Here is a 27,441-nt window from a genome sequence, read left to right as displayed (position 1 = left end):
ATCCACCTTTGTTATGGTAAGGAGAACATGTCAAATAAGGGTGGGGTCATCTAAGATAGCACAAGGGGTTAATCCAGCTAAAAAATGTATGTTCTTGACAAAATAGAGGATCTCTCATTGGTTTTGTCTCCTGAGTTTGTTATGAAGCCCAGTTAGCATGCACACTCACCAGCTATGTTGGGATATTGCATGCAGCTCATGTTTTATTCAAACCACATCAACCATCAAGGCCCTAATATCATCTCACAATACTTCTATTGCCCGAGGCACATCAGAGAACACGGCTACATATTCAAAACTCCAAAAAAAACAATTATCAAATTAGGATTTTTTTATTATTGGTTTGTCTGGGAAAGGCTGCAGGCAAGAATCCTAGAGAAACAGATTTAAAGAGACCAGTTTTTCATGAAGAAACATTTATTTGATCAGTAAAATACATCATCATGCTAAAAAAGTAGCAACAGCAGCACTTGGTTTCCTTTCTCTCACTTGACATGTTGGGTCAATTTCCTCCTAATAATGATAGTCTTATCTTGTGCACATGCGAGTCCAGGGTTTAGCTCTTTCTTCATTTGACACAAATATCTGAGGATGGGCTCCAGCTGCTTTTGCTCTAATCCAGTCATGGGTTCGGAAAGCAGGCGAAGATCGTAAACTCACTTCACGTTTTTCAGACACGCTTCACCTAAGTTCATAGTACTTTAGTGGTACCTTGACATTTTCTTCTGCAATGCCATTCTACTGAGTTTTTGTCCTCAGCAAGTTGACTATTTGTTCAAAGAAGTCAAATGGATATCATGGACATTTCTGCTCGTGGGTACTGCAGAAGCGAACAACGACTCAGCGGTTGCAACATCAGATCATCTGCCATGGCAGAACAAGAAGACACTAGTATTCACATGCACTAGTACATAGTGTCAATTTGTCATACAGTGACCACAGACTGTAGTTATATTTACAAGATGTTCACAGCTACATTCCAGGTTTGTGTTTGCCTGTGCTCTATTAAATTATGCATTGTTTATTTTACATACAGTGAAAGGAGAGTGCTACACTGCACTGTTTGTGTACAATACAGATATGTAGGAAATACAGTATAGTGGATGGATACTGGCTTATTGCTCAGTGCTTCTGATATGTACTAAATGTGACACTTGGCAAAATAAATTAATAACATTTACCTTCCTGTTTTTGATTATTTGTGTTAAATTGGTCCTTTAAAGAAAAATTATATGAGTAAAAACAGCTAACGCATAAGCATTTATACATTTTAACAATGGAGAGATTGGGTTATCAATAAATACACAGTTTGGGAAAACAAAGCAGTTTCAAGGAGCAATTAAATAAACATGGAAGAACTCGGTACGGTGTCTTGTACATCCAAATGATGCAGCTTTCTAAATGCTCAGACCAGAAAGATTCTAATGAAAAAATAATAAAACCTCTCTGTTTGGGAAGCTTATCTAGGCCATAGACAAACACACACACACACAAACACACAGTCAGAAGTATAAAATCCCCCTTCACAACTGCTTTGAAAACCCTTTCTTAAATAAAATTCTATCCCCCAAAACAACATAAACTGACTGCACAAGACATTCCCTTTCTTATGACCATCATACATAAAATGAAGTATTTACACACTTTAACTTTAACAGATGTACCCCTTGTTTCTGGTAGAACCCGTTCAGTTTTTGTCCTCATGTTGAGTGGTTCACTAATAACTAAAACCAAAAATGATGTAAATCCATGCAACCCATTACACAACTGTCTTTTATGACACATCTTCATTTTGTATGAGCAAACCTGTGGCTTTATAGTTGTGAGTGTCTTCAAAGAGAGAAAACAGACATCTGCTAATCATGACGAGACACAAAGCCGCATTGTGTCTAAAGGATTGGTATTTCCATCAAGTTTTCTGACTGGCACACCCTCCCTCTTGCAGAGCTCAGCCAGCTGAGATTATGTGCTTTAACACTAATGTGATGCAGGTTTTCTGCATGGACCGCATTTGTTTATGTCGGACCATGCATTAACACAGCAGCTGGCAGATCAGGTAAACATTCAATTATCAACCTTTCTGTTCAGCCTTTGAAGCAAAAATGTGTGTTTTGCAGAAGGAAGGACAGCAACACAATGATTCTATCAAGAGTAGAGAAAAGGATCTGGGTGTGGTCTCGAGACTTAGTTCGAAAATTTAAGGTTTATGAGTCAGACGCTGCGGGGAGCCCTTTCCAGCTCATGGGTCCGGCGGTTACGTCCCTTTTGTTTTTCTTGCAGGAGTTTCCACTTAGATGCCAACCCTTGAGCATGCATGTGACTGTGTGGGTTCACCACAGCCTTCTGTTGGTGATGCATTTGCTGCACCGCGTGGGATTTTTGTCTCTGATGCTTCCGCTCCCTTTTCCAAACTTGCTCACAGAAATCATCAACGCTGTTCAGGTTTGGGTGGTTGACCAAAGAGAGGAAGTCTCTGTACCAAAGCTTCTGATTGGGAGTTTCCCTCGGTAAACTAAAATCCCGGGCATGGACATGGCTTGTAGCATCTTCATCGCGATGTAGAAGCTCCTCCAAGTGCTCTGAGTCAATTACTTCTAGGTTAACCTTTAAAACCGTCTGCATGAAACCATGTTCCACTGCTTGGCACAGGTAGATGCCAGAATCCTTCTTTTCCAGAGTTCGGATTAGAAGGCCCTGGCTGGTGTGGATAAAACGTTCCGCTGACTTGATCTGCACAAAATTTCAGTCACCAGAAAAAGAGTCAAGGACAAAGAAATAAAAAAAGAAATCAAAATCACTACATTAATGTGTTATTAGCATTGCAATGCCCAAAGATATGACCATTTTTTCATTTCTCTCAGCTTTTTTCAATCACGTGAAATTCCTTCAAGTCAATTAAGCTACTACGTCATTAAATATTGATAAACTGTGATGCTTTGTAATCTAATAAAAAGTCTCTTAAGATAAAAGATCAAACGTGTAAATGTATCTTCTCTGCAAGCAAAAAGGTAAAAAATAATAATTAAAATGTAACCATGAGCTGATTCCAGAAGTTGAGATGTGACCCACCTCTTGTTTGCGATCATTAGTGGAATGCTGATACTGCCAATAAGTGGCCGCTCTCTGGGATTTTGGAATGCATTCAAGGAAAGTGCTGCTGTTTTCCACACCATACACTGTCTTATCCTGGAGATGTGCCAATCCATTCAGTTCATCTGGAAAATAAAATCTAGTTTAGTCGCAAAATTTTAACTGTTTTTAAGTAGATTTTAATGTGATAATTGCTTGGAGTTCAAGTTTTACTTTTCTTTTTTGTCTTGATTATTTATGACTGTGGTGTACTAAGCATAGACGTCACAGGTGCCCCCTTTCAAAAAAATCTATGTACTTCTATATTTAATTATTTATAGGTGCTTATATCTTGAAAAACTCACAAAAAAATTAGTCAAATTCACTCTTTGCGGTGAACATGAAGTTAAGTATTTGGCTCAAATTTATCCATTCCCACTGAGTTGAGGTTACAGGTGTGAAGAGTCAGAATTTCTTAAAATTATTCTTTTTGAGATTAATTGAAAGTGGTGGCAACATTTATGACTCACAGACCAGATCAAAACTTTACAATAATAAAATAAAAACTCAACAAAGTTCAAACTTTAGAAATACCAAAAATGGTCTGTTCTTTAAATAGTTACTACTAAAGGTGACTTTGTGCTGAAAGCTGAGGATGGACTGCAAATCATAGCAGAGGTACTCAAAAAAGTACTGATTTCAGCAGTTTTTTGCATGACTGCAAAACTGGGGATTAAACATTTAACGAGTGTGCCAGGTGAAGGATAACAGACTATAACATTTTTTAAACCAACTAAAACCCAGCTGGTGCCGGATAGACGAGTTTATCTGCTCAGCTGTGGAACACAGTCCAATCAACATTTTACAGGCTCGTTTTCAGAACTTTGTTGTTCGTTTTTAAATCGCTGTGTTCCTACCCTGGTGTTGAAGGTCTGAGCACTGAGTCAGTGGATCTCCGTTCCTGATATCTTGCCTTCTTGTTCTCCTGCAGAAACACAATATTATTACCATCTTCATAAGTTAGCAAAACATTGCATGTGTGTCTTAAACTAAGAACATATCCAGTTTGGAGACTTACAACTGATTTTGAATTAGCTGAATTGCAGGCCAGTGAAAACAGATAAGAGGCAGGCAGCCTGCAGCCTTGTGGAAAGGCTTTAATTATAGGGTGTGTATGAGAGAGGAATTCAAAATTAATCCATCACTCCAGCCTGTCTTCAATGGGCTGCAGATGCTAAAGACTTGTTAGGTGAGAAACTTCCCTGAAGGTTGTTTTTTTATAAACAACAGGGGAAGCACCTATGGAGACAGCAAAGCAAAGAGCCTCACGTTGTCGCACCAAATGTTTTGGGCCTTACAGTTTGCTTTGATTGGCTTATTTCTGATTGTAGACCATTGGAATGCAGTGAAAGATGAGAACTGGAGCCCTTGCAGCTGGGATTTAAGAGTTATGCCCAGTGAAGTGGAAGGCTGCGCTCAAGTCAAACTAAATTGAAATCTTCTTACACTTCCAACATTTATTAACCTATTTTTTTTCAATATCATTAGAATGGGTTGTCATTTTAGGTAAATAAACAATTTAGGGTTTTTCTATGACGTTTTGATAACATAACTGCACCCCTAAAAGGGAATTTAAGGACATTTAATCTGAAGTGCGACTGTGTTATGTTTTTTTTTTTTTTTAGTTAAATGGACATCTGCTTCATGGATGTCCCATTAAACTGTCAGCACTTTGTGATCCAGGTCCAGCAGAAGTAATGGGAATCCACTGGCTTTGGTGTCCGTAAAAACATAGTGGGAGAGATTAAGTGCCTCCATCTGTGCAATATCGACAACATGTACAGTACAGCATGTTAATGGAATTAGGGGGGAAATTGAACAATTTTAAACTCACATTGGTGGATCAAGTTCAAAACTGTGTTTTTGACTTGAACATTTATATTTTTCTGAAGAGATGTCAAAACTCACTCCAACTAGACACTTCTCAGAATTAAAGAAAAACAAAATTCAGATGATGGCATTTCTTGGCATCTAAAGAAAAAGGTTTAGAGTTTTCACCATGTATGTAACCAAAGGTTCTGGTTCGACAAAAAATAAAAGAAATAATTATTTTATAGCTGCATATATTTCATTGATTGCTGAAAGGAGACCATCACTGGTTTTATTGTTTTTTGAGGTATTTATCTTATAGTATTTTATCAAAGATCCTTGCCCCTTTAGTGCAGTGGTGCATTGTGGGGGCTTTTATATCTGCAGTGTGTCAAGGCCCTGCATAGACCAAGAATGAGATACCTTAAGGCCCGTTCACACCGGGTAGAATTTCGCCGGCGATTTTCGCCGACGTTTAACGCCTCGTGACTAAACAAAGGGCACCAATGAGAGTGTGCACACCGACGCGGAAAAACGCCACGCGCCAAAGCGTCAAAAAAAAAAACCGCCTCGGGTTCGTTTTTTTTTTTCGACGCGTCGCGTCGAAATCTATTCGACCAATGAGAATGGTGCTTTTGCACACGTGTCTGGAGCTTCTGAAGTTACAGTAAAACACAACTTGGGGGCGCTCAAACACAAAACTGCCTTGCTGAGCACACATACCAGCGAAGAAGTTAGACGCCAAGTAGCGTCTACACTGCCGCGAAGAAATAATGACGGACATTCTAAAATATCCCCGAACCAAGCACCAGTTGGAGCAACTGGTGCTTGAAGTATTCATGTTTTCTTTGTATTATTCTGACAAGTGCGTAAATACTTGCTCTCTTCTTCTGAGTGAAAAGCGACTTTAAGAAGCGTAAAGTTGCGCAGCGCCACCTTGTGTACAGGAGTATTTCTGTTTACATTAAGCGCCATCTAATGTCAGGGAAGGAAATTGCATGTTCGCTCGGCTCATCGTCAGCAAAAATCGCCTGGGTGTGAACACAAAAAACGTGGCGAAAAATGCTGGCGAATAACGCCTGGCGAATATTCGTCCCGGTGTGTACGGGCCTTTACAAAATGCATCCCCCCTTTGAATGAGAACATTTGAATATTTTCATAATGCAAGTCTTCTATTTGTTTATGTGTATTTGCTGGTCATGTGGGTTATAACTTGACTTGTTTGTAACTTACAGAATGTCAGTAAATACCTTTTAGCCATGGGAAAATATCTAGAGCATTCTGTGCCGTCCCATGCACAGTAAGGGTCCCTTGCTAGGCAGCATTCTGCACAGGCCTTTCCATAAATTTCACACCGATGTAGAGGCATCTGAGACACACCGATGTCTGACCCGAGGTAAAGCTGTTGCTGTTAAGGGAAAATAAAGAGCATTCGGTTATTTTATCTAAGTCCTCTTCCCTCAACGACAGTTTCAACTTTGGGTCCATACTAGTTTTTTTTTTTTTTTTTCTGTAACACATCTCCTGCTCCTATCTTAACAAACGGTCCGTAACAGAAAAAGCACTAAGCTAGGCCTACCTGCAAATTATCTAGCTCATCTTTCAACTCCTTGTCATTTAAGATGACACGTTAACAGTCACTAAAAAACCAGCAATTGAGGTCTTTGTTTGAGGACACAGTTGTTTATCTCAAAATGTTTCAATAGTGTCTTTGTTCTGTCTCTCTGCCGTTAAGTAAGGTGTATCACCACAGTAGAGCCAAAAGGTTTTCAGACATGTACATTTTGTGTATAAACAGTAGGTCCATTTACAGAGATTCTCTGTGGTCATAAATCCCACAAGATTAAGTTCAACTTCAGTGGCTTAGATGATGAAAATCCATGCAAAGCAAGCAAGAATGGAAAAGTCCATACCTGTTTTGTTGAAAGTTCCATGGCCCTAACGGGAACTGGCTCCTAAAAGGAAATAAATACAGTTTACAAATTCTTGCTAAAAAGGATAAAGGGGGGGGGGTCACTTACTCTGAAAACAACCATCTCCTCCAGAAGGACTTCCTCTAAATCATGCCAGGAGGTCCGAGGGATGCATACCACCTTTAGAACTGTTCCCATGTCTAGGAGACACACACGTGTTATAGTATACAAGCAAATACATGACTCTGTATTAATGTTTGTTCTTTTCATAGATACCTGTGCCTATGAACATGACATCATACTGGCCATCTTCTGCTTCCACTTTATCAACCACTATCTGGGTGAACTGGTAGTCCACATCTGTTCTGACAATGATGGGTCGATGGTTAATTGGGTAGACTGGATTGAACATGGCTGGGTGACTTCTGGCAAAAGTGACTACTTCATCAGGAAGCTCTTTGGTTGTGTCAAATCCACCAAATGTCTTGCTGGGACACTAAAAGCAAGGCAATCTTTGATAAATACATTTGTTAAGAGAAGAAAAATGCACAATGCAGGTTACATAGCTAGCGTGTGCTCAAAGAAAGAACATTCTGTACTCACAGTACCAGGCCGCGGGTAGGGAACACGACCCTGGAAGGGTACCCATTGATAATTTGGTCCATCTCTGTGAGCGTATGGACCCAGAAACGCTCTTCTGATGTCTGTCATGCTGTACATGCACACTGCTGAACCTTTAAAGATGTTGCTGATAAGAAAAAGTAATGCAAAAATGAGGCAGGATCTAAAAAACACTAACAAATCTTGCAATTTATGGTCATGGGAATTGTTTTCTAAAGGCTACTGTCAGGTACTGCAAAGGGTGTCACTCCGCATGCCGTTTGCACATGTTCAACATTCAATAACTTTGTTTCTGCATTGAAAAATTTAAAGTGACTGGGATAGCTTATACTTTGATTTAAATTTGTAACAAGGTAGGGTGGACTTAACGGACATTTGTGAACCAACAGCAGCCTTCTTATGACTTTGGATCAATTTCACAGCTTCGTGAAAGGTACAAGATGATTAAATTAGGTCCCCAAAACCACCCCCTAAACATCAAGGAAACTTGATGAAACGCAGAACATTCGTCGTTGCAGACCCGAGTACCACACGTCACATCGTGATGAACAATGTTAATGAGAACGGTAAGGCTGCAGGTTTAGGCCCTTATTACAGAAAAATAAACTGCACTCGGCAGACGTAAAGCATATGACAACATAAATAGAACAATCTTCTAAAATATATTAAATATTGCTGATGTACTTAAATAATGTCCTGTGACAAATTGATGGTGTTTAGAGCAAAAATGGGGAAGATAAAGTATCTAAAAAGACAAAAAAACAAGTTTTCCCACAAGACGTAATATAATAATAACATGCTTAATTTTAGGTCTATTTTATTTGTTTCTGTGTACAGAATTGGAAGCTCTATCATTTGTGGTCACCGACCATTGTCTCTGGCTTGTGGTCCCTACTACTGTAACTTACCTTGATGTTGTAAATATCCCATAGATAAGTGGACTCTTGGGATCCTTTGTGCTCAGGACAAAAACATCCTCTGAAAGCCAAATGAATGACAAATAAATTAAAAATAGTCAATCTGTGAAAACATAATTATGTTTATATAGACAAAAATTGCAAAAATTCAACACATTCAACAAAAAGAGTCACTCACGTAGTTCATCAAAGTGTGTATCTATTCCATTACTGCCGGGTACAGAACAAATAAGTCTAGCTTTTAAGAAGGTAGTCCACTTGTTGACAAGACTTCTATGGCCTCCAAGATCATTCTGTCAGGTGGACAACATGTAGAATATTAGCAACAAAAATATTTTACCATGTTTGTAACTGTGATCAGTTAAAAAGCAGGTTACAGTCTGAAATGCCTAAAAGCCAGAGGCCTTTTCATCATTTGATACCATAATCTCTAAAGAAAGAGTCAACCAGCTGTTTGGGGTTATCATGAGGACCATTCAAAAATGATGGGATAAAAATGCAGTTTGGTTGTGACAACATCTAAAAAAAATGCTGTATGTTGTTTCCTGCAGAGGTGTCATCTGTAAAAACAAATAATTTTGACATTGACCCAAATCTTAAAATTTGTTTTGGTCAGGATCTGTAACTGCATTCTCTTTTCTTTTTGATTTTTTCAAATACATAAAACATGTTTTAATGTTATGATGTTAGTGTTTTAATGTTATGTTTTTTTAAAATCACATTTGGTTATTTCTTGTTCAGATCACTAAATATTTTTTTACCTCTTACTCTCTATGTTCTGCCTTTTGTCTTTTCCAGTTAATTGATTACACCTGGTTTGTGCCAGTCCTCACAGCTGTTTCTGGTTGTTCATTAGATTTCCCATTGGAAGCCTGGCTTCAGATGTTGCCTGTTGAATTCTCATCCCTCTTTTTGACAGAGTGCTTGTCATGATTTTACTTTCTGGTCATTAACTGCTTGTGCTTGCCCTTTTAGTGTTTATCTAAAGTGTTTTGCTTTTTTACTAGGTTATTGATACATCAGTAGAGTTTAGAGTTTACATTAATTTAAAACGAAGAAGTATTTTTTCATAACTGTTGTTTAGTTTGGTTGTTTGTCTGTCTGCAAAGGAGGCTTTCAGGGAAAACCTTTTTTAGATAAGAAAGGGGAATAAATAAATAAATAAAAACTGCACACATTTGCTGGGACATTTGCTCAAAAATATCTAATCAATAGTTTTCATATTTCTAAGCGTTTTTTTTTTTCTTTTTTCAAAAGTGGGGTTTGAATGCAAACTAATTTTGGCTTTAAACTTTTGACCCCTTAAACTCAAGTTCAGTATATTTTTCTAATGGTTTTGCCTTAGCTTGTCTCTGTAAATCATGGCAAAAACAATCTAAAAACAAAACAGACATAAAGTAATACAGCTTGACAAAGTGAGAGTTCTTAAAATAAATATATATGAACCAACAAAATGGTTCCTGAGTCCATCTGAGACTGCAGCTCGTTTTCGTAGTGTGACAGTAGTGGGACTTTGACTTTAAAAAAATTCCTTGCTCTTGCAATGATTCATTATAGTAAATTAAAGCATGCACAGATTTGTAAAGGCTCTAATTAAATCCACATTTCTCATTCTACACAGCTCTTTTTTTAAGTTTCTTTTTTTATTATTTTGAAGATGACTGAGTCTTTTTAGTAGACCATATTTTATGAAGAAGGTAAAGTAGAAATGTAAATTTTGATATCCAATGTCTCTGAATTTGCACATAAATCTTTGACATAAGCCTCCTCTGGAGCCAGGCAGGTGGCAGATCCAGTAAAAGTCAAAACCTGGCATGGAAGCTATGTGCTGCTGAATTAATGCAAACTTTCCTTAAGATTCTGGTGACATTTAACATCTCTCTCAGGTCCTGTCTTTGAAAGCAATTGTTGCATATGCACCAAGCCTGACAATTCTTCAGGCTAAAAATAAATAAAAGGCAAAAATGAGAAATGACCTCTTCTAAAAGCGACAATTATGAAAAGAAAAAATCTAAAAGCTTAGCCGTTAGAACAGAAGCAATTTCACAGTGAGTCTATTTCATTGTGTGGGCCTTAATGTTCCTTATTTATGGAGCCAGCTGTTGTCTGTGTATTTATTTACTTTGCAGAGCTGCCCGATGCGAGCATACACAGCCTTTCCAGCATGTTCTCCCTCCATCGCATTCTCTCTGAAGAACAGGTAAATCTTGTCATCCTCTGGATTGTCATTCTCTGGAATAAGATAGATTCCCAAAAATCTAGGATCTGAAAAAGAAGCATACATGCGCTGTTTTAACACTATTATTTACACTGGTGCAGCCCCCACCCCAGATTCTTAGATTTGAAAAATGTTCTTTAAATTAGCACAAAAAAAATTACAACGGGGTAAGAAAAATGGTCTTACCAGTAATTTCATATGCTAAAAGAAAATATACAATCTATAAAACCTCTTTACTAAAACCAAGATTATTTTGAAAAAAATTGCTTTATTAGATAATTTTTCTTGTAGACATTAAACAAGGGTGTTTTTGCTTTTTTAAGATTCTGTTTTTGCAGTGTAAAATGTTATTAATTTATTTTAAATATTTTACGAAGTGTAAATATACCTTACTCATAAACTGTGAACACAAGGAAATGGATAAATATTTGACATAGAAACGAATTGACAAATAATTGACTTACCTTAATTAATTACTAAAAATTTGTTCCGGATTATTGGAAACAAACTCTGGTTCACTTTAAGCAAACCAAATGTGTCCAGTCTGAAAACACCCTAAAGTGCACTTAAACTTAAAATGCACTTTTGAATCTTTCTTTTTCTTTGGATGTTTATATTTTATGCTGTGGATGAGCATGCATTACGTTCCCTGACTGAAGCAGAGCTGCTATCAACTCCAACCATAGGACAAGAGTTTTAAACTCTGCATATCGGTGTGTTTTGTTACTATATTTCTATCTAAATCTTTATCTGCATCTCTTGTTTAATAAATTGTTAGATATATGTTAGATAAATTGGTCTTTAAACTCCAAAACCCTAATACTCACCATTTAGCCACCTGGAGTCATGCTGTTCTGTTCTGATTGGATGATGCTTGCCAAGAGTTCGGAAAATGGCAAAATCCCGCCCCATGAAGTCAGCTGCTGTGCCAGCATACAGCTCCCCATCTGATAGGGAGAGAAATGATTGGTGTTTGCATAGTAACATGAAACAAGATCACACTCTTTTTTTTCTCTCATCAGTTCTCGTGGAAAAGTGTAATGAATTGTGTGGAGGCTTAGCAGTACAGGTAGAGTGGCACTCCTGACAGAACACAGAGAGAGCCAGATGTAAAGAACATTAGGAGTGTGAAATTGACATTAACAGAAGCCAGAGCTGGGGGGGGTTAACGCAAGAGCTGGGGGGGAGGTTGAACGCATGGTGGGACAGATGAGCAGGGAGAGGACGGAGGTGTGAGGCAAGGGGAGTACATTATAATGTTGGTGAGAATGGAGAGAAAAAAAGACAGAAGAAACGGGGGGTGATGGGCTGGAAAATGGCCATCTGCTTGGTTGTGTTGTGGTATAACAGAGTGTGGCTGGTGATAATTGGGGGTGGAACGTAACACCATGCCCAGTTTTTATTGATTTATTTGTGAAAAGGGAGGTTGGAGTAATAAAAAGTCACTGCCACGGCTGAAAGGAAATGCAGTCAGATTAAAATAACGTTTACAGTTTTTCAATGAGTGGTTATAGGTGTGTAAAGATGAAGTGGGTCCACATTTAATGAATGACAAGAAAGACTCCTGCTTTTACCCTATTGAGGTTACACCCTGTACATGGGCTTCAATGACAGAGTAAGGCTCTGTCCTAAAACTTACCAATTAGCATGGATGCAGTGAGCAACTTGGGATCATAAGGACTCTTCCCTCTGCCATTTTCCACATGGGGCTCAAGTTTGAATACACCATCCTATAAAAAAAAACACAAAAACAGACTATTAGATGGGTTGGTGTATTTATTTTCTTGGCATGAAAGATATCAAGGACAAAGAAATGCATTGTCTCAGCAGAGCTTTCTCTTGGGAGTCTATTTGGCTGTCAGCACTTCATGATGTCCAAATGATTATAATATTAGAGACTGTTATGAAAATAAGCAGTTGACATATTTTCTTTTTTTTCTTGCCTAAAAACTATTATCTTTTGAAATATTTGACCATGTCTCCTTCTTTTCATATGACAGTCACAAAAAATACACATTTTGTATATGTATACATATGTTGAAAGTGCTACTTTGCTGTTCAAATGCCATGCATGTCACACAGCCACTACTTATATTTTGCACATTTTCTATGTATTAAATTTATTTTATGATACATGCATGATAAACCTAATTTGTGCGCTTTTTGCTATTTTATACATCGATGTGCGCAGATGTCTGTGGAAGGTGTCGGCCGACGGGTCTTTGCATGAATTCGGTTTTGAGATGTTTAAAATTTTTGCTCATTTGAGGAAATTGTGCAGTTTATGCAAATTTTACGTAGCTTATACTCATAACGTTAATCTTAAGCAATTGTGCATGGTTTTTGCAAGATGCATATGCTAATTTTTGGCTTTCATAGACCCTTCCACTTATGTCGACATGTGTCCAACAGATTTTTGTATGCATTTACCACCGATGTATAACTTTTATATCACATATACACATATCATGTTAAAAATAATGTAACTGACACACAAATCTCTAATGAATTGCATATAAACCGCGTAACGATCACGAACGGTTCATGTTCTACGTTGATTTACGTGTTCTTTGCGTGGTTTATTCGTACTTCTTCCGTGGTTTCAACGTGGTTCTTTCGTGTCACATCTGTGAACATTTCATGTAAATACCACAACTTTTCGCACTTTTTCCACGTATATTCACAAATGACGAATTCGATCCTTGCAGTATACACACAATGTATGTAGTGTCTACGTGACATGCCCTCAAGCAAAAAATGTGTTGCCCAACAGAGCTGTTATTTTATGAAGCCCCAGCGCAGGGCTCAAAAGAATAAAGAAATGAAACATGACAATAATAAATTTAATTACTGTGGTGACTCTGCGACCTTGACACTGGAGAAATTGCATCTGCAGTTTATGACTCACACAAAGTACAGGCATTTTTTCTCAGGGACATTTTCTCTCCCTAATTGTCTGTAAATAGCGATCTAATGAATGGGGAAAGTCACATTTATTGGTCTGACATTTGAAGGAGAAGAGAACAATTTCCATCTCATAGAGTCACACCCAAGCATGCACACCATTTCCATGTGTGATGAAGCAAAGCCCTGCATGTGTCTGACTTTCAACCTCTTTTGGGTGAACGATTTTTATGTTTATTACACCGACAAATTCAGCAACCCTAATCTAAAAGTCATAACACACAACTTTGAAAGATTTCTTTCCTGCAATCTAAACTTTGTATTTATATTTTCTGAAAAAAACATGAAGAAGAGCATAGAAAAGTGTTGGTACCTCAGGCTTCTTGCCCACTTCCAGGTAGGAGCACACAGGATGGAAGGCTCCCGTCCCACACACATACACATGGGTTTGGTTAAATGGTTGCAACACCTTTATGAAATTAGCGCACTCCCTCTAATGCAGAAAAAGAAAAAAAAAGAAAAAGAAACATAAACAACATCTGTTACAAATGATCCATGGATACATGCTACATGAGCTGAACCAGCTTAGGGATTTTCTTGTGAAAATAAAAAAAAGGGGCAGAATATGCTGTCATAAGAATATTTGTTTGACACTTTTTAAATATGTTCTTGTATGAAAGTATCTTACGCAATAATGCCATAATGTCCCTCCGCCCTTCTATGTCATGAGGGATGTTGGCTTATAAAATTAAAACAAAAATAAACTCAAAGATAGTAGTTAAAGTGAGGATCACCTGGTTTTATTTTCATTTTTGTTGCTTTGCATTTAGTTAGTGTTGGATTTTATTTTATTTGTTTATTTCTTCCCTTCTTTAATAGTAGACTAGTGCTTTTAGGGGAGAAATTTGTACTTGCAGTGAATACTAGAATAGAAAGAAATACTAAAATAAAAAAATAAGAAAAGTTATCAGGCTAGAATAAAGAGTTTCCCAGAGCAAAACTGACTTACACCTAAAATAAAAGAAGATACAAAGGAAGGACAGAAAATTTAAAGGACATCTGTACGACAAATCATGCTGGACTAAGTCATTCATTCATTCATTCATTCATCTTCTACCGTTTATTCCCTTTCGGTCACGAGGCCTATCCCAGCCACTTGTGGGTGAAGGCAGGGGACACCCTGGACAGGTCGACAGTCTGTCACAGGGTAGAGTGTCCACAATCACACATCCACGCACTCTCACATTCACACCTATGGACAATTTTAGATTAACCAATTAACCAATGAGGCACGTTTTTGGATGGTGGGAGGAAGCCGGAGTCCCTGGAGAGGACACACGCAGGGGGGGGAGAACATGCAAACTCCACACAGAAAGGTCCCCCACTGATGTTCTGGTTCAGGTCCCCAAGCCAGGACATGAACCAGGGGCCTTCTTGCTGTGAGGCAAGAGCGCTAGCCATTAAGTACGTAGCGCTAAAGACTAAGTTATTCTGATTCACTAAATCCTCAGCAAGCAGCTGCTCATTCACTTGATGATTGAACTTTTCTTTATACCTTTTTACGAAGAATCAATTAAAGAAGAACAGTGGAGAATGGATATGTGATACCTTTTGCTTATGATTTCTCTGAATTTTTAAATTATTTTTTTGAATTGATTTTGTTTTCACAAAATGTGTTAACTGATTTGGTTATAAAACAGGCAGACATTCCACAATGTGTTTTTATACAGATAGTCATAACAAGGCCACACTAAAAGGTTTCAGTGTATTGAGATCATCAAAATTGAAATATGAAGCAGATTCATTTGGGTTATTTTATTGTGAAATCTGGTTACTTCCCACTGCCTTGTTGAGTTTTTTTTCCAGGCTTTTAAAGGAAACTATTTGTTTGATGAAAGTTATTGATCCGTGTGTGTAAACCAAAGTCAGGTTTTTCGGAAATGTCCAGTTATTGATGTAAAATATGTGTCTTGTAAGTCAATATCTGCCTCCGTTCCCACTCAGATCATCTTTTCATCTGTCAACATGTTTCCAGTGGTCTTTTAATTATAATTATGCGATTTTTAGTCAAAGTCAAAAGACCTGTATCGTTTTCTAGGACATAATTTCTGCAGACGTTCATTAGAAATTTTTTTTTTTTCATTAGAAATTCTATTTTTTTTAACAGACTTTGAGCAATATTCTCTCTGTCATATATATATATATATATATATATATATATATATATATATATAATCATGAAAATGGTACCAGAACATGTTAAGAACATCAAAAACAAGATCTTCATCAGGGTGGGTCTTTAGCAAAAGTAAGTTTTTAAATGTTTCTTTATACCCAAGAAAGTGGTTCTAACTTGATAAACAATCCAATAACAACAGCTATTTTTAGTCCTTGAAAACATATGTGCATTCATTAAATTTGAATTCTTTCTTTTCTCTTTGCTTTATTTCTACTTTTAATTCTCAAATTATACATGTTTCAAACCACTTTTTATGGCTCCTTTTCATCCATTTGTTCACTGAAAACAAAGAAGACCGTGCACACGCTGATCTGCCACAGGGTATAGCTGTTGTCCATGGGAACTCGGTCTGTTTTGGTGAGTAAACTGAGTCCCAGATATTATTTCTATGGTTTTATCCAAGCTTCTTGCCCTGGGCTTTTTGCAAGTAAGATTTACCACATCCCTTTTGGTGAATAGACATCCTCTCATTGTATGTGAGAGGCACGTCGATCTGCTGTGACTGATTGCATGCAGTGAGATATAGTTCCAGGCTTGTTATGAAATGGTTGAACAAGGTAAAAATGCTGAAAATCCAAGAATTTTAACCACAACGCATTATTTTTTTAGATTAGACTAAGCCTCTGCTCATTGAAAGTTAATGAGACATTCTTTATTTAATATAATATGCTGAGCTTGCTCAGAGAAAAAAAAGAGGATACCGGTAAACACTTTGTATTCTCTCTGGTGGGAAAGAGAATGTTTCCGACAAGTCCATATCGGATATTTCTGATAATAAACCAAATTTGCCATAACTACTGGATTAGAATGGATCCAACAGTACTGGTATAGTATCACAAAAATCCTGCACTAGATAGATTTGCATTGTTTGGTGTTGTGGAAGGCTTTTTAGATTCCTGTTGGAAAATCCAAATGAAAAAAGGTATTTTGCGTGGGGCATTATGTTCTGCTTCGATTATCAAGAGACTGTATTTTTAATGCAGCACAACTTGGTTTATTGCCAATATAGCAGTTGCTGCCAGGTCCAACTGTTTTCAATAAAACCACATTATTGGAACAAAAACAAAGTGAAGAGCCCAAGGCAGACAGACCTTCATAACATACTGAACTATTTGTTTATGCAGCCCAGGCCACTTTGTCATGGCCATTGTCAAAACTTATTTTACACGTTTGGCAATATCTTACATATTCAAACTTCTCATGCAAAAAACACTTTTTTAAAGACTTTGTTTTATCAATAACAGGGTGCCCAAAGGTCTGGCAAGTGAGTGTTGGTTTTGGTAAGCTGTGTGATCTCCTATGTTTCATGTTTTTTTTGGTAAAAAACAAAGCTTCAAAAGTTTGATTTTCTCAATAAGACATTAACTTGTCAATGTTTAGTAAAGTATCAAGAGATATGAAGACCCATGTCTTACTGAGACATCTTTTCCTGCCCACTTGCATTCATCCCTTCTTGTGGGAGAAGCAGACCAGGGAATCTGCAAGAAAAAACAAAATTCCCCGTTAATACTGGAAAGAGTTCATTCATTCCTGCATTTGTTGTCCTGAATCAGTAACGGAGCAGCTTGTGTGCATGGGTGTGTATCAAGTTGAAGGGGTCACTTTGCTATTTGTCATCCGCTTTGTTCCTGTTTACTACATTATTCATCCAGGTGTGCAGAGAGCGGCTAACATGCCGAGAGAAGCACATGATCATGAAAAATGCATGAGGTGCTTTTCCGTTGAAACTGAAAATAATTCTGAAGACAGCACGTCCTAAAAGTCAGGACACAGGAAGGTGGCCAAACAATAAGAATGAAGACAGATGGAAATCAAAATTCTTAGTTTTACCTGTGCGTAACCTTTGCTGATGTTTAGGAGGTTGAAAGAGAGGATGTGGTCTTTGGCCCCCACCACCAGTCTGCCTTTCTCCTCATCCAAGAACAAAGTGTGATAAGCTGAACTGTTAGAAAGGCCTTCAAACGTCTCAAGGTTTTTAGACTCCAACATTTCTGCATTAAAAAAATAAAATAAAATAAAAACTGATGAACATCTTGCAATGAATGATGGAGAAAGCCCATCACATATGTTTAGTTAGTTAAAGTCCCACTCAGATCATCTTTTCATCTATTTTCAAAGTGTTTCCAGTGGTCTTTTAATTATAATTATGCCGTTTAGCCAAACATCAAAAAGCCTGTGTCATTTTGTGGGATATAGTTTCTGCTGAGCGGAAGGAGTTCAATAGAAATTTGCCTTTGAGTTGTGAGCGGGACGGTACAAAATAAGGCCGCTCCCTTTTCCATCATCCATCTATTTAAATGCAATCCCGTTAGCTTACAGCCCCTCGCTTTTTGTCTGCTCCTGATTCACAACAATTTAAATAGAGAAATACTCAAACATTCCATTTTAAGCTTCATTTTCTTTATATATGTCCTCTATCATAAGAAATTACCACACAAACATGTTCAAAACACCAAAGGAAAGATTTTGGAGTGGATCTTTCAAATATTTTTCTATTTTGCATACTGGCTAGTGATACTTGTAGTTGGTTATATGTTAAATTAAATCTCTGTGAACCAAAGTGCCCATTATGCAAACATTCAAATTTCACATTTATATTGACTATACATATGGACAAAACCTTTTTTTTTATATCTTGAAACAGCCGGAAGAATGGAAGCAAATTGAAGCTGTTTAAAGGATCAATGATTGACACAATTCCCACCAAAAAAGCTTATTTAATTACTCAATCACAAGAAACCAACGTGATTTGTTCTGTCTGGAACATGTGACATGTTCTCTGTATGTCTGCTGACTGTGTGCATCTTCCACCTTCATGGAAGCCACAACCTCCTGATAAAGCATGAGCTCACTAGTAGAGGAAATGTGGTCATCCTAAATTGCGGTGAACCAACGGTATGCTATTGTGTCACAGCAGTTACAAGCTGTATGTTGACAATAAACTTTAGCCATCTATGTCTCTGTGGATCAGCACCAGGCCAAGACCTTTCACTGACTGTCCAGCAGTACTTTTGCCACACAATTATTGCTTTTAGGATTTTAAAAATGTGATTTTAAAAATCAAGCTCAAGTTCATGAGTTCCCTTAACTGACAGGGTTTCAAATTGTTCACTTTGCTGTACTACATACCAATGGTTTAGAATAAAAACATTCTTTTTATTTTTGTTTCTGAGAGAAAAATAAAAGAACAAAAGTTATGAATGTTTAGTCAGACACAATGCCCCCCTCAAAGTGTGTCAGAGCCATGGGGGAATAAGAAACTGAAAGTTGGAGTAAGAGGTAAAAATGTTATGAGGGAAAAGGTTTTCTTCAGCTTGACCAGTGTTTTATAACCACACTCATGTTTAGTATTTTTACAAAGAGAGACATATTAGAGAAAAGTTCCACTTGTCCTAAACTATAAAAATAAAGTCTGAATTATCATTTTTTAGATATAACTGCTGCAAAATATTTCCTGAAATCGCTCTGCCTGTTTAGACGATTGTGAACTTCATGTTCTGTAATTACAGTTCCAACATGAGCCTATTGCTTGCGTCTGGGCTATGTTCTTTTTATGTCAAGGCCTTGACGTAGCCTTTTTTTTTTTTAAATAAAGCATTTCCTGTTCAGATTGCATTCACAGACAAATGTGCTGCCATTTCCCTTCAAATGTGTCATGCTGTCCTATGGGGTGTGTTTGTTTCAAATGACGGAAACATTTATCTTAGAAGTTAAAGTGTACTAATTCGTTTAAGTCTCTTTTTATTGTTCGTTTTTTTAATGGCCACTAATTCTCCATAAAACAAATACTTTAATTCTATGTAAAGCCTTCTTTGTGTTTTGCCAGTATTTGTTCATTTATAATGGAATGTATTATAATCCACCCCTGGGCTATAATGCAGTGCAGCTGAAAACTACCTTGGTAATTTAAGTCAACAGTTTAAGTCAACATCCAGTTATTGTGCAGGAACATCAGCAGAAGCATCTGAACTTCAGCTAAATTACTTTGCAATTCTTTTTACTGGCAACCCCAGAGCAACTTAAAGTGACAAACAAATGAATCTTATAGATGGGATTTGTCTCAACCCTGAGTATTGCCTAAATTTGAATAGTAAAGACAACATTGATAATACACTTAAATATGCACTGAGATGAGGATCAGAAAAACAAATCAATATTCATGAGAATTTTATTGCTAACTAAGGGCAAAATGTGAAAGTAAGGTGAGGACAATTAGGCATTATTTTCTATACTACATTATTTAGTCTGGTATATTACATATTTGAAATCAAATGTCAACAAATCTAAAATGAAAACACTCTTGCATTTTTAATAAAGGTTTTTATTTATTTATCTAAATACATTTTGATGTTATAAACAAAGATTTCAAGTCATTCTGTGTATGTGGTGACTGTTTTCACCCATACTGTTAGATAAAATAAAAAAGATCCTATTTCCTAAATCATCAATTCTGTGTCTGAGTGTGAAAGCATTGGAGGTGGTCTCACTAAGGCCATTTCCTTGTTAAGGGACTACAAGCAACCTTCTGTGTGCTCTCTTTATAAACACAGAGGAAAACAATGACAGTTTTAGTAAGAAAAAACTACAAATTTATAGCAACAAGATTTTTAAAATTGTAATGGAATTAAAGAATTAAAAGAAAATGTGTTGTTTTTTTATTGAAAACACCATATAACTAGACAAGTTTGTCATGTTAACGTTTTGCTGATTCAGTTGGTTATCAAAAATGTCACAGTATTTTGTTGCAGATACATTTGAAAACACGTAAAAAACTCAAATCTCTGTGTATATAGAAAGATGTATCTCCAAATTCCTGACCCTAAAGTATTTATGAGCAGTTTCTTCAACTAATACTACATAAACCATTGAATAATTTTCACCCTTTAAATTCTAAAATGTTGCAGATATTATAAGTGGCATGTTACAAATTAACCAAAAGTAAAGTACTTAGCACTGTAGCCATGGTAAAAAAAATAAAATAAAGACATTTTTCTGCACTTACACTAACACTGCTTTGTATGAGTGAATTCAGATTTCTAATAAATATTTTTAGTTAATTTTTTATCTCAGAATGCTTTTGATGGATGGACAACCCACAAGCAAGTTTGGCAAGTACAATCTCTTATAAAATGAAGTTTGATTCTGCAACACATCTCCCTCTTCCTCTTAACAAGGTAATGAAACTCCAAGAAGGATGTGATGTTACAGAGAGAAAATGCAGAGTACATATATTTTTTACTTCATGACTATGAGTTAGACCACCATCATATGAACTGGTGCTGAAAAAGGAGGCACCAAGCCCAATATAGACAAAGGGAACCAGTTGAGGAGATTTTACTTGATTGCACTGGAGAAGATGATAAAACCTTAGGGTCAAATGGGGAGTGAAAATCAAATTGCAGAAGAAGATGGCTGGTAAGTATGGCTTTGGAGTGAAATTCTAGGAAATTTTGAACTTGAAAATCTTCCAATTGATGACAACATCCATTAAAACAGCTGGTTAAAGGTACAGATTTGTATTTTATATTTTTCACCAATTACATCAGGTGTTACACTAACACATTTTTTTTACATACAAATATCAACATGGTTTTAAAGTGCAAATATATTTAATAAAACTCAAACATCCATCTAACAATGCCTTGTTCTACAAAGAAGCAGCAGTTTTATGATCTCCGTTTCCCAACTAAATGCACCTGTGTTAAAACTTGTTTATCTAAAAAAAAAATGAAGTGACCAGTGGAAGATTGTGTTTTTCTAGACAATCAAAGGTGTTAAGCACCTGTGGGAAAACTGCCCACATGGGACGTCTGCGAATCATCTGATCGTAAACATCCCTTTCTGACAGAACAGATAAACAGCATCTGTATTTCACGCTTACACCCATTGGATTTGTGAAAGGTGGAAGTGATGTCTATGGCAACAGATTATTCAACAGAGACTTGGGCAAACTTATTAAAAGCTAATCATCTAGAGACGGGTGCTCTCCGGGTATTTTGTGTATTCGTGTTTATGGAATAGGCTGTGTTGTGTTTATGGAAAGAGAGCAAAGCCTTTAAAGTCACAGCAAAGGCAGTAGCCAGGACAAGTCTGAACTAGTGTTTTCCTGCAGTATTTGTACAGACTCAAACACTCTTTTATTTCACATCCAAACTAATTATTTGTATGTTATCTAGTGAAGAAATGTTCACATTTATGTTCAATATCCTCTAGTTTTTGTCTATCAGATGTACAGGAAGATTAAAACTTTAGCTCGTAACAGGTGTTAGCCGTGGCCCTGCCATTCTTGACAAATATTGTAGTTTTAGGCTGTAATTGTCTTGGTAACCCTGTCTAAATCACTGCAATGTCTAATATCTTAAGCAGCCCCGATTTCTTCCTTCAGATATTTTAGATTCATTCATATCTTCTTAAATAAATAAATATAAATATTTGAATATTAGGTATTTTTTAATCCTTTATTTTAGATCTGGGAAAAGAAGTGGAGCCAATAATGGAAAGCAGGAAACAAAAAGACAGAGCGGTAGGGGCGCAGATGGGAAAGATGCAAAGTATCAACAGTCCCATGTGAGACTGATAAAAATAAACTCTTTTACCCTACATTCTCCGTCTTTCTTCCTCTTGCTCAACTGTGGGCCACAGGGAATGTTATCTGAATGCTCCCTAAGAAAAAAAAGCAGCAATGCTTCCTCATAATAACCACACATGCCAGGGTTTTTAGTGGGAACGTTGGTGTTTGGCCTTGCTTCAACAACCGCTGTGCCGTCCATCACTCACACAATTTTAAAGTCTGTGCATGCTGACCAACACAACATATCCACGAATCATTTTACGTTTATAGAGGCTCTGATTTACTCGTGCATTAGTGAAAATGTCACAAAGCCTCGGTCGAGTGATTTGTCCAATGTCAAGCAGAAATGCAGACAAACACCTTTTTGACACATGGCAAATTAGCTTAACACTGGTTTGCGGCTCAGACGTTTCTCCGTTTCTTTAGGCACAAGACATAGATATTGAACTGCTTACTCGTGTTTCCACAGTGTCACGTCTTTTATTCTGATGACCAGGCACATGTTTGGATTCTTGAAAGGAATTTAGCATACATTACCTAATATTGTCTTATTTTGAAAAAAAATGCACCACAATCAACAGTCAATTCTCTTTTTAAAAAAGAAGAAAAACATCTATCATATTAAAATACATACTAACCACATTGTCTTTGACATAGCAAGGTTTTTCACAACGTTTCGCTGTTTGTCAATGTTGCAAATTGTATATTTTAATAGCTAATTTGTACTGTTGCTTAGCACAAAACAAAGACTGATTATAATGATTGTCGACATAAAACTGTCAAAGGCTAATTATTTGTCTAAACAGTTCAGAGTCAATAATGCTCTCACATACAGAACAGGAAAACATTGGATTGAATCGTAAAAATGCTAAATGTATTTACTGAGATCAAGGATTTTTCAACACTAGTTTATATGAATATGTGCTGTTCTGCCATCATTTTTGTTACCATATGGTTAATGCATAGCTTTCTTTGTGTAAGGCTTCAAGGGCTAGGCACAGAAAAGGTGGATCGAATTGAGTAAAAGAAGACTTTTGGCAGAACACATTTATTAACTCAAGTACATTGTCTATTCATCTGTGAACAGTTGAGAACATGTGCTCTTGTGACCCATAAACTTTAAAATAATACAAATTCCTACTCAGTAGCTTACAAATCATTTTACTCTGAGGGCTCAAGGCCTTCTGGCATTTGTTTATTCCCCAAAAAAACATACTGCGAGACATTTACTGCACTTCATTATGCTTCTGTGTACCATAACTCCATTGCCACCTCATTATCAGTTAGTTTCTTAGCTGTTGATACAGTTGGGCTTTACTTGATGTTTAGGTAGCAGTAGGATACCATTGTTTTCTTTCCTCCTTCTCCACTGGCCTCCTGCCCCTCGACCCTCACTTTCAAAGGTCTGCTAGAAACTCTATTTCAACAGGGAGGCTGTGTGTGTGAGGGTGGTGGGGGGGGGGGGCTGAGCAGGGATGTTGGTGTGCATGTCTTTCTGTGTTCACTGGGGGGCTCTTTAGGCTGGATCATAAGTTCAGGATTTGAAGATAAATGCTAACCCATGCTGTGCATATATCAGTGAGAACTGTGGTAAAGTTGAAAACATGTCAGACTTTAGGAGAATGCAAAAGGGGTTTCTCAGTATTCACAGTGACCTGTAGAGGTCAGAGTTCTTTCTCATAACTTTTCATGTGGAGATCATCAGACACTGCTTCCCGAGGGCTTTTACAGTCTATTAGATTCCATAGGAAAGTCCCATTTCTTTAATTTACCTAGAAAATTGAAATCACCATTATTCTTCTATGACTGCATTGGTTTTGGGTGATACATTAATTATATAATAAAAGTTAAGTATCGTGCAGCGTGATGACATTAAGAGTAAATGTCAGTATTCTAAAGGGCTGTTCAATCATTCGTTTTTATCACTTTAACTCCTTCTATACATTAAAATCATAACTGCTTGATTAAATTATTCATTCAGGGTTGGTGCCAGTCATTGTCCCCAACAGGAAAGGTTGAGATTTACTTAAATCAATTATTAAACGCCAGCAAAACCAAGCAGGCAAGTCATTTGCATGAAGACTTTCAATGAAGATGTCAGTGTAAAGGTGTGTTTCACCAAACTGACAGGGTATGCTTTCAAATGATTGATTCCCTCACAGGTATCATTTGCCATCCACAGATGATCATGTACTTTTGTGCGCATGCGAGCGCATTTGTGCGTACTTGTGTGTATAATTATGGATCTCCCAGTGCTACGCAGAAAACACTTTACTTTTGTGCGGCCATCTGCTGAAAACAGACCTGCGCCATTCATCCTTAGCATAATTACCATGCAGAAGAGAATAGAACAGCAAAAATGACATTCAGAAAAATAAAAAAAATGAGGATAAATGATGCTCAGAGGAGTTAGAGTCCCTATCTGGCACTGCTTTTCTTCGCAAAAAAGACAGCTGCAATTGATCAAAACTAGGATGGAGGGGTGTGTTCAAGGAAATATGTCACTTTGGCTACAAGATTGTTTAGTTGGCACTGAATTGCTTCAAAGGAATAAAAGTTAGAAAGAGACAAATAATGAATTGTTCCCTCAAAACACATTTATTAAAGTGACTATCATGTTTATACAACCCTCTCTTGATCAAACCCCAAAAGTTTTAGAATGCCTGAAATTATTAACAAAACATCTGACGACTGTGTTATTGTCAAATCATGAATACGAAATGCTAACAATAATACATGTATTAAATATTTAAAAACTCACATTCAGAAAAATTTTGCATCTCACTCTGACTGATGCAAAAACATGGTTTCAATGTGATGTGCACATCTAGACATAATTCAGAACAATGAGGGCTTGTTAGCCTAGATGAGCCACAAGATGGAGCGTGAAAATTTGGTGTAACTTTTACTCATCGGTGAACAACTGCCTCACTTCAGGGAAGAACAACACAACTCACACACTTACCTTTGTAGGAGAGTTTTAGCCTGGGGACATTGTTCTTGGTTTGTTGGGCTTCGCTGCCCTCCACCCTGAGCAGAGCCACTGCACAGAGAAGCACAATGCTGCCCCACAGAAAGCCCATGGTCCTGGGGTAAAAAGAGTCCAGACAGGTCCTTTAAAATAAACAACTCCTCTGCAGAGAAATCGAGTTTGGCAGGAGAAAAAAATGGATCTATGAGAAATTGTCCTGTTGCACAATAATTATGGAAAAATGCCTCAGGGTTTGTCCAGTTTGGGTCACAGTAGGTCCTGTCCTTGCAAGAGTCTTTCCGGCTCCAGAAGTCAAAAGCCCAAATTAAAGTCCAACTCAAGGCAAAAAACAGAACTCGCTGAGCTGAGGTTCATATATCAATGTCTCTGCGCACAAGCTTCCAACTCCAATTAATTACTCAACCAAGTTAAAAATTTACCAACAAAAGCCTTTCAAAGAAAATCTAGGTCTGTCTTCCATGGTTATCTGTTCTGACACCAAACCAGCTTGTAGCTCCAAAGGAGCCATCCACATGAGCACTCAGTGTCACCTTTAACTAACCAAAGTAAACAGGTCCAGATTGGTTCAGCTGTTCCTTCTGTCTGCTTGGTTAGCAAAATCCTCACTGGATGACTTAGTCTGCCTGACCCTCTCTGCTTAACGCTCCTCTGAACTAGTTCAGCCCCACTCAGTGCGGCTCTGTTCCGTCCCCACAGCCCAAGACGCTCAGTGGAACTGAGAACAGCTGAGGCAGACAGCACAGTCAGGCTGCCAGAGACGACAGGAGGGAGAGAGGCAGAGAGGCACTGGGAAATGTAGCGTTAGCGGTGCCCTGGTGTAGGCGGGAGAAAGAGTGAAAGAGAGAAAGGAAAACTGTCAGTCGTTTTGGGAAGAAAAGGTTAGGGCAATACAGAAGGTTAGAAAGAGTGTGAAGAAAACGAAAAAAAACAACAAACTACATTGAACATCTTCAAAAAAGAAATCTATTTTTATTAAGATTAAGATTAAAACTTTATGTAGAGAGCACATAGAAACACAGCTCATTGTGATCATCACATTTTTAGAAAACAAACAAAACAAAAATAATAGGATGATAAACAAAACTTAAAAAAAACAAGAAGTTGAACAGCTTGTCATTTTTTTAAGGTTTCAAACTAGTTGAAACCTCCAAAGATTTAAAATACTGTCTTAAACATTAAAGATAGTTTAACAGATTTTAAGTTATTTCCTGTCTCATTAAGAGCTAGAATGTAAGACATTATCGTTAAAATGAGTCAAGATCATTTTGACCAATACTCTTCACAGTAAAAAAAAAAACTATGTTTAATACCTTAAATAACTCAAACTGCACTGTTCTTTGCTTATTTTAAGGGTGGTATTTCGAAGGGTAATAACTGGTAACAAGTTTGACAGGCTTTTATTGTCATTATTTCAAGAAGAATAAATGCCAGTTTTAGATTTTGTGAGGATTTACGGACCAACTTGTACTATGATATTCCTATTTTGTTCTAAGATTAGTCAATTCCAAATATTACACACTTTTTTATCACTGTAATCGAAATAAACTACAATTAGATTAATAACAAGTCAAATATACAAAACATTTGACTACAACTAGCAAAAAAACTTTAATATTGCACTGTACGACATTTATTATGAAATTATTCCATCAGTTAGTTTTATATATATATATATATATATATATAAAATTGTGTGGAACACCTTGTTAAAAGATTTAAACATTATATAATAAGAGTTTTTGTTAAATAAAAATTGGCATGGACAGATCATTTAACTACTTTCTAAAGATGTCCTCCTTATATTGTGTTATTCCTCTTTTTGCAGTGTTTGCATCTGACATAAGTTAAAATTAAAATTCTGGCTTGACTGAAAGTGATTCTTTGTTAAACATCCATTCAATTCCTACTGGATGTGATTTTTATATATTGCCATGTATAACAGACGGTAGAACCAAAAATGTATAGGTTCTCTTTGGCAGAAAGACTGATCAGTCAAGCTCCTGCTAGTTACTTCATCATTGTCCAAAGGGGTTTTCCTCCTGAAAACCATCCCAAATGAGATGTCACTCTCATGCTAAACAGCAGATCTTCTGCAAGCTTCTCATAGTGCATGATAATGACTCAAGTG

General features: G+C 37.0%; 1 protein-coding gene across 1 annotated transcript; it reads right to left on the bottom strand.

The window, feature by feature from the left end:
• Nucleotides 1-399: 399 nt before the first annotated feature.
• sema3a (semaphorin 3A) lies at nucleotides 400-25,404 on the bottom strand. The gene is made up of 17 exons (XM_011476200.2): nucleotides 25,287-25,404; nucleotides 17,581-17,741; nucleotides 17,166-17,228; nucleotides 13,885-14,004; nucleotides 12,247-12,337; nucleotides 11,435-11,554; nucleotides 10,512-10,654; nucleotides 8,568-8,682; nucleotides 8,381-8,450; nucleotides 7,455-7,599; nucleotides 7,128-7,347; nucleotides 6,960-7,051; nucleotides 6,852-6,893; nucleotides 6,189-6,346; nucleotides 3,987-4,054; nucleotides 3,070-3,215; nucleotides 400-2,730 (listed from the first exon to the last, which is right to left on the bottom strand). Exons 1-17 carry the CDS (start codon nucleotides 25,402-25,404, stop codon nucleotides 2,212-2,214), a joined length of 2,391 nt encoding a protein of 796 aa, XP_011474502.1. The 3' UTR covers nucleotides 400-2,211.
• Between the last annotated feature and the right edge of the window lie 2,037 nt (nucleotides 25,405-27,441).

This window comes from Oryzias latipes, chromosome 6 (assembly GCF_002234675.1).
Source record: "Oryzias latipes chromosome 6, ASM223467v1".
Classification (NCBI taxonomy): domain Eukaryota; kingdom Metazoa; phylum Chordata; class Actinopteri; order Beloniformes; family Adrianichthyidae; genus Oryzias; species Oryzias latipes.
This window is presented reverse-complemented; position numbering and strand designations above follow the sequence as displayed.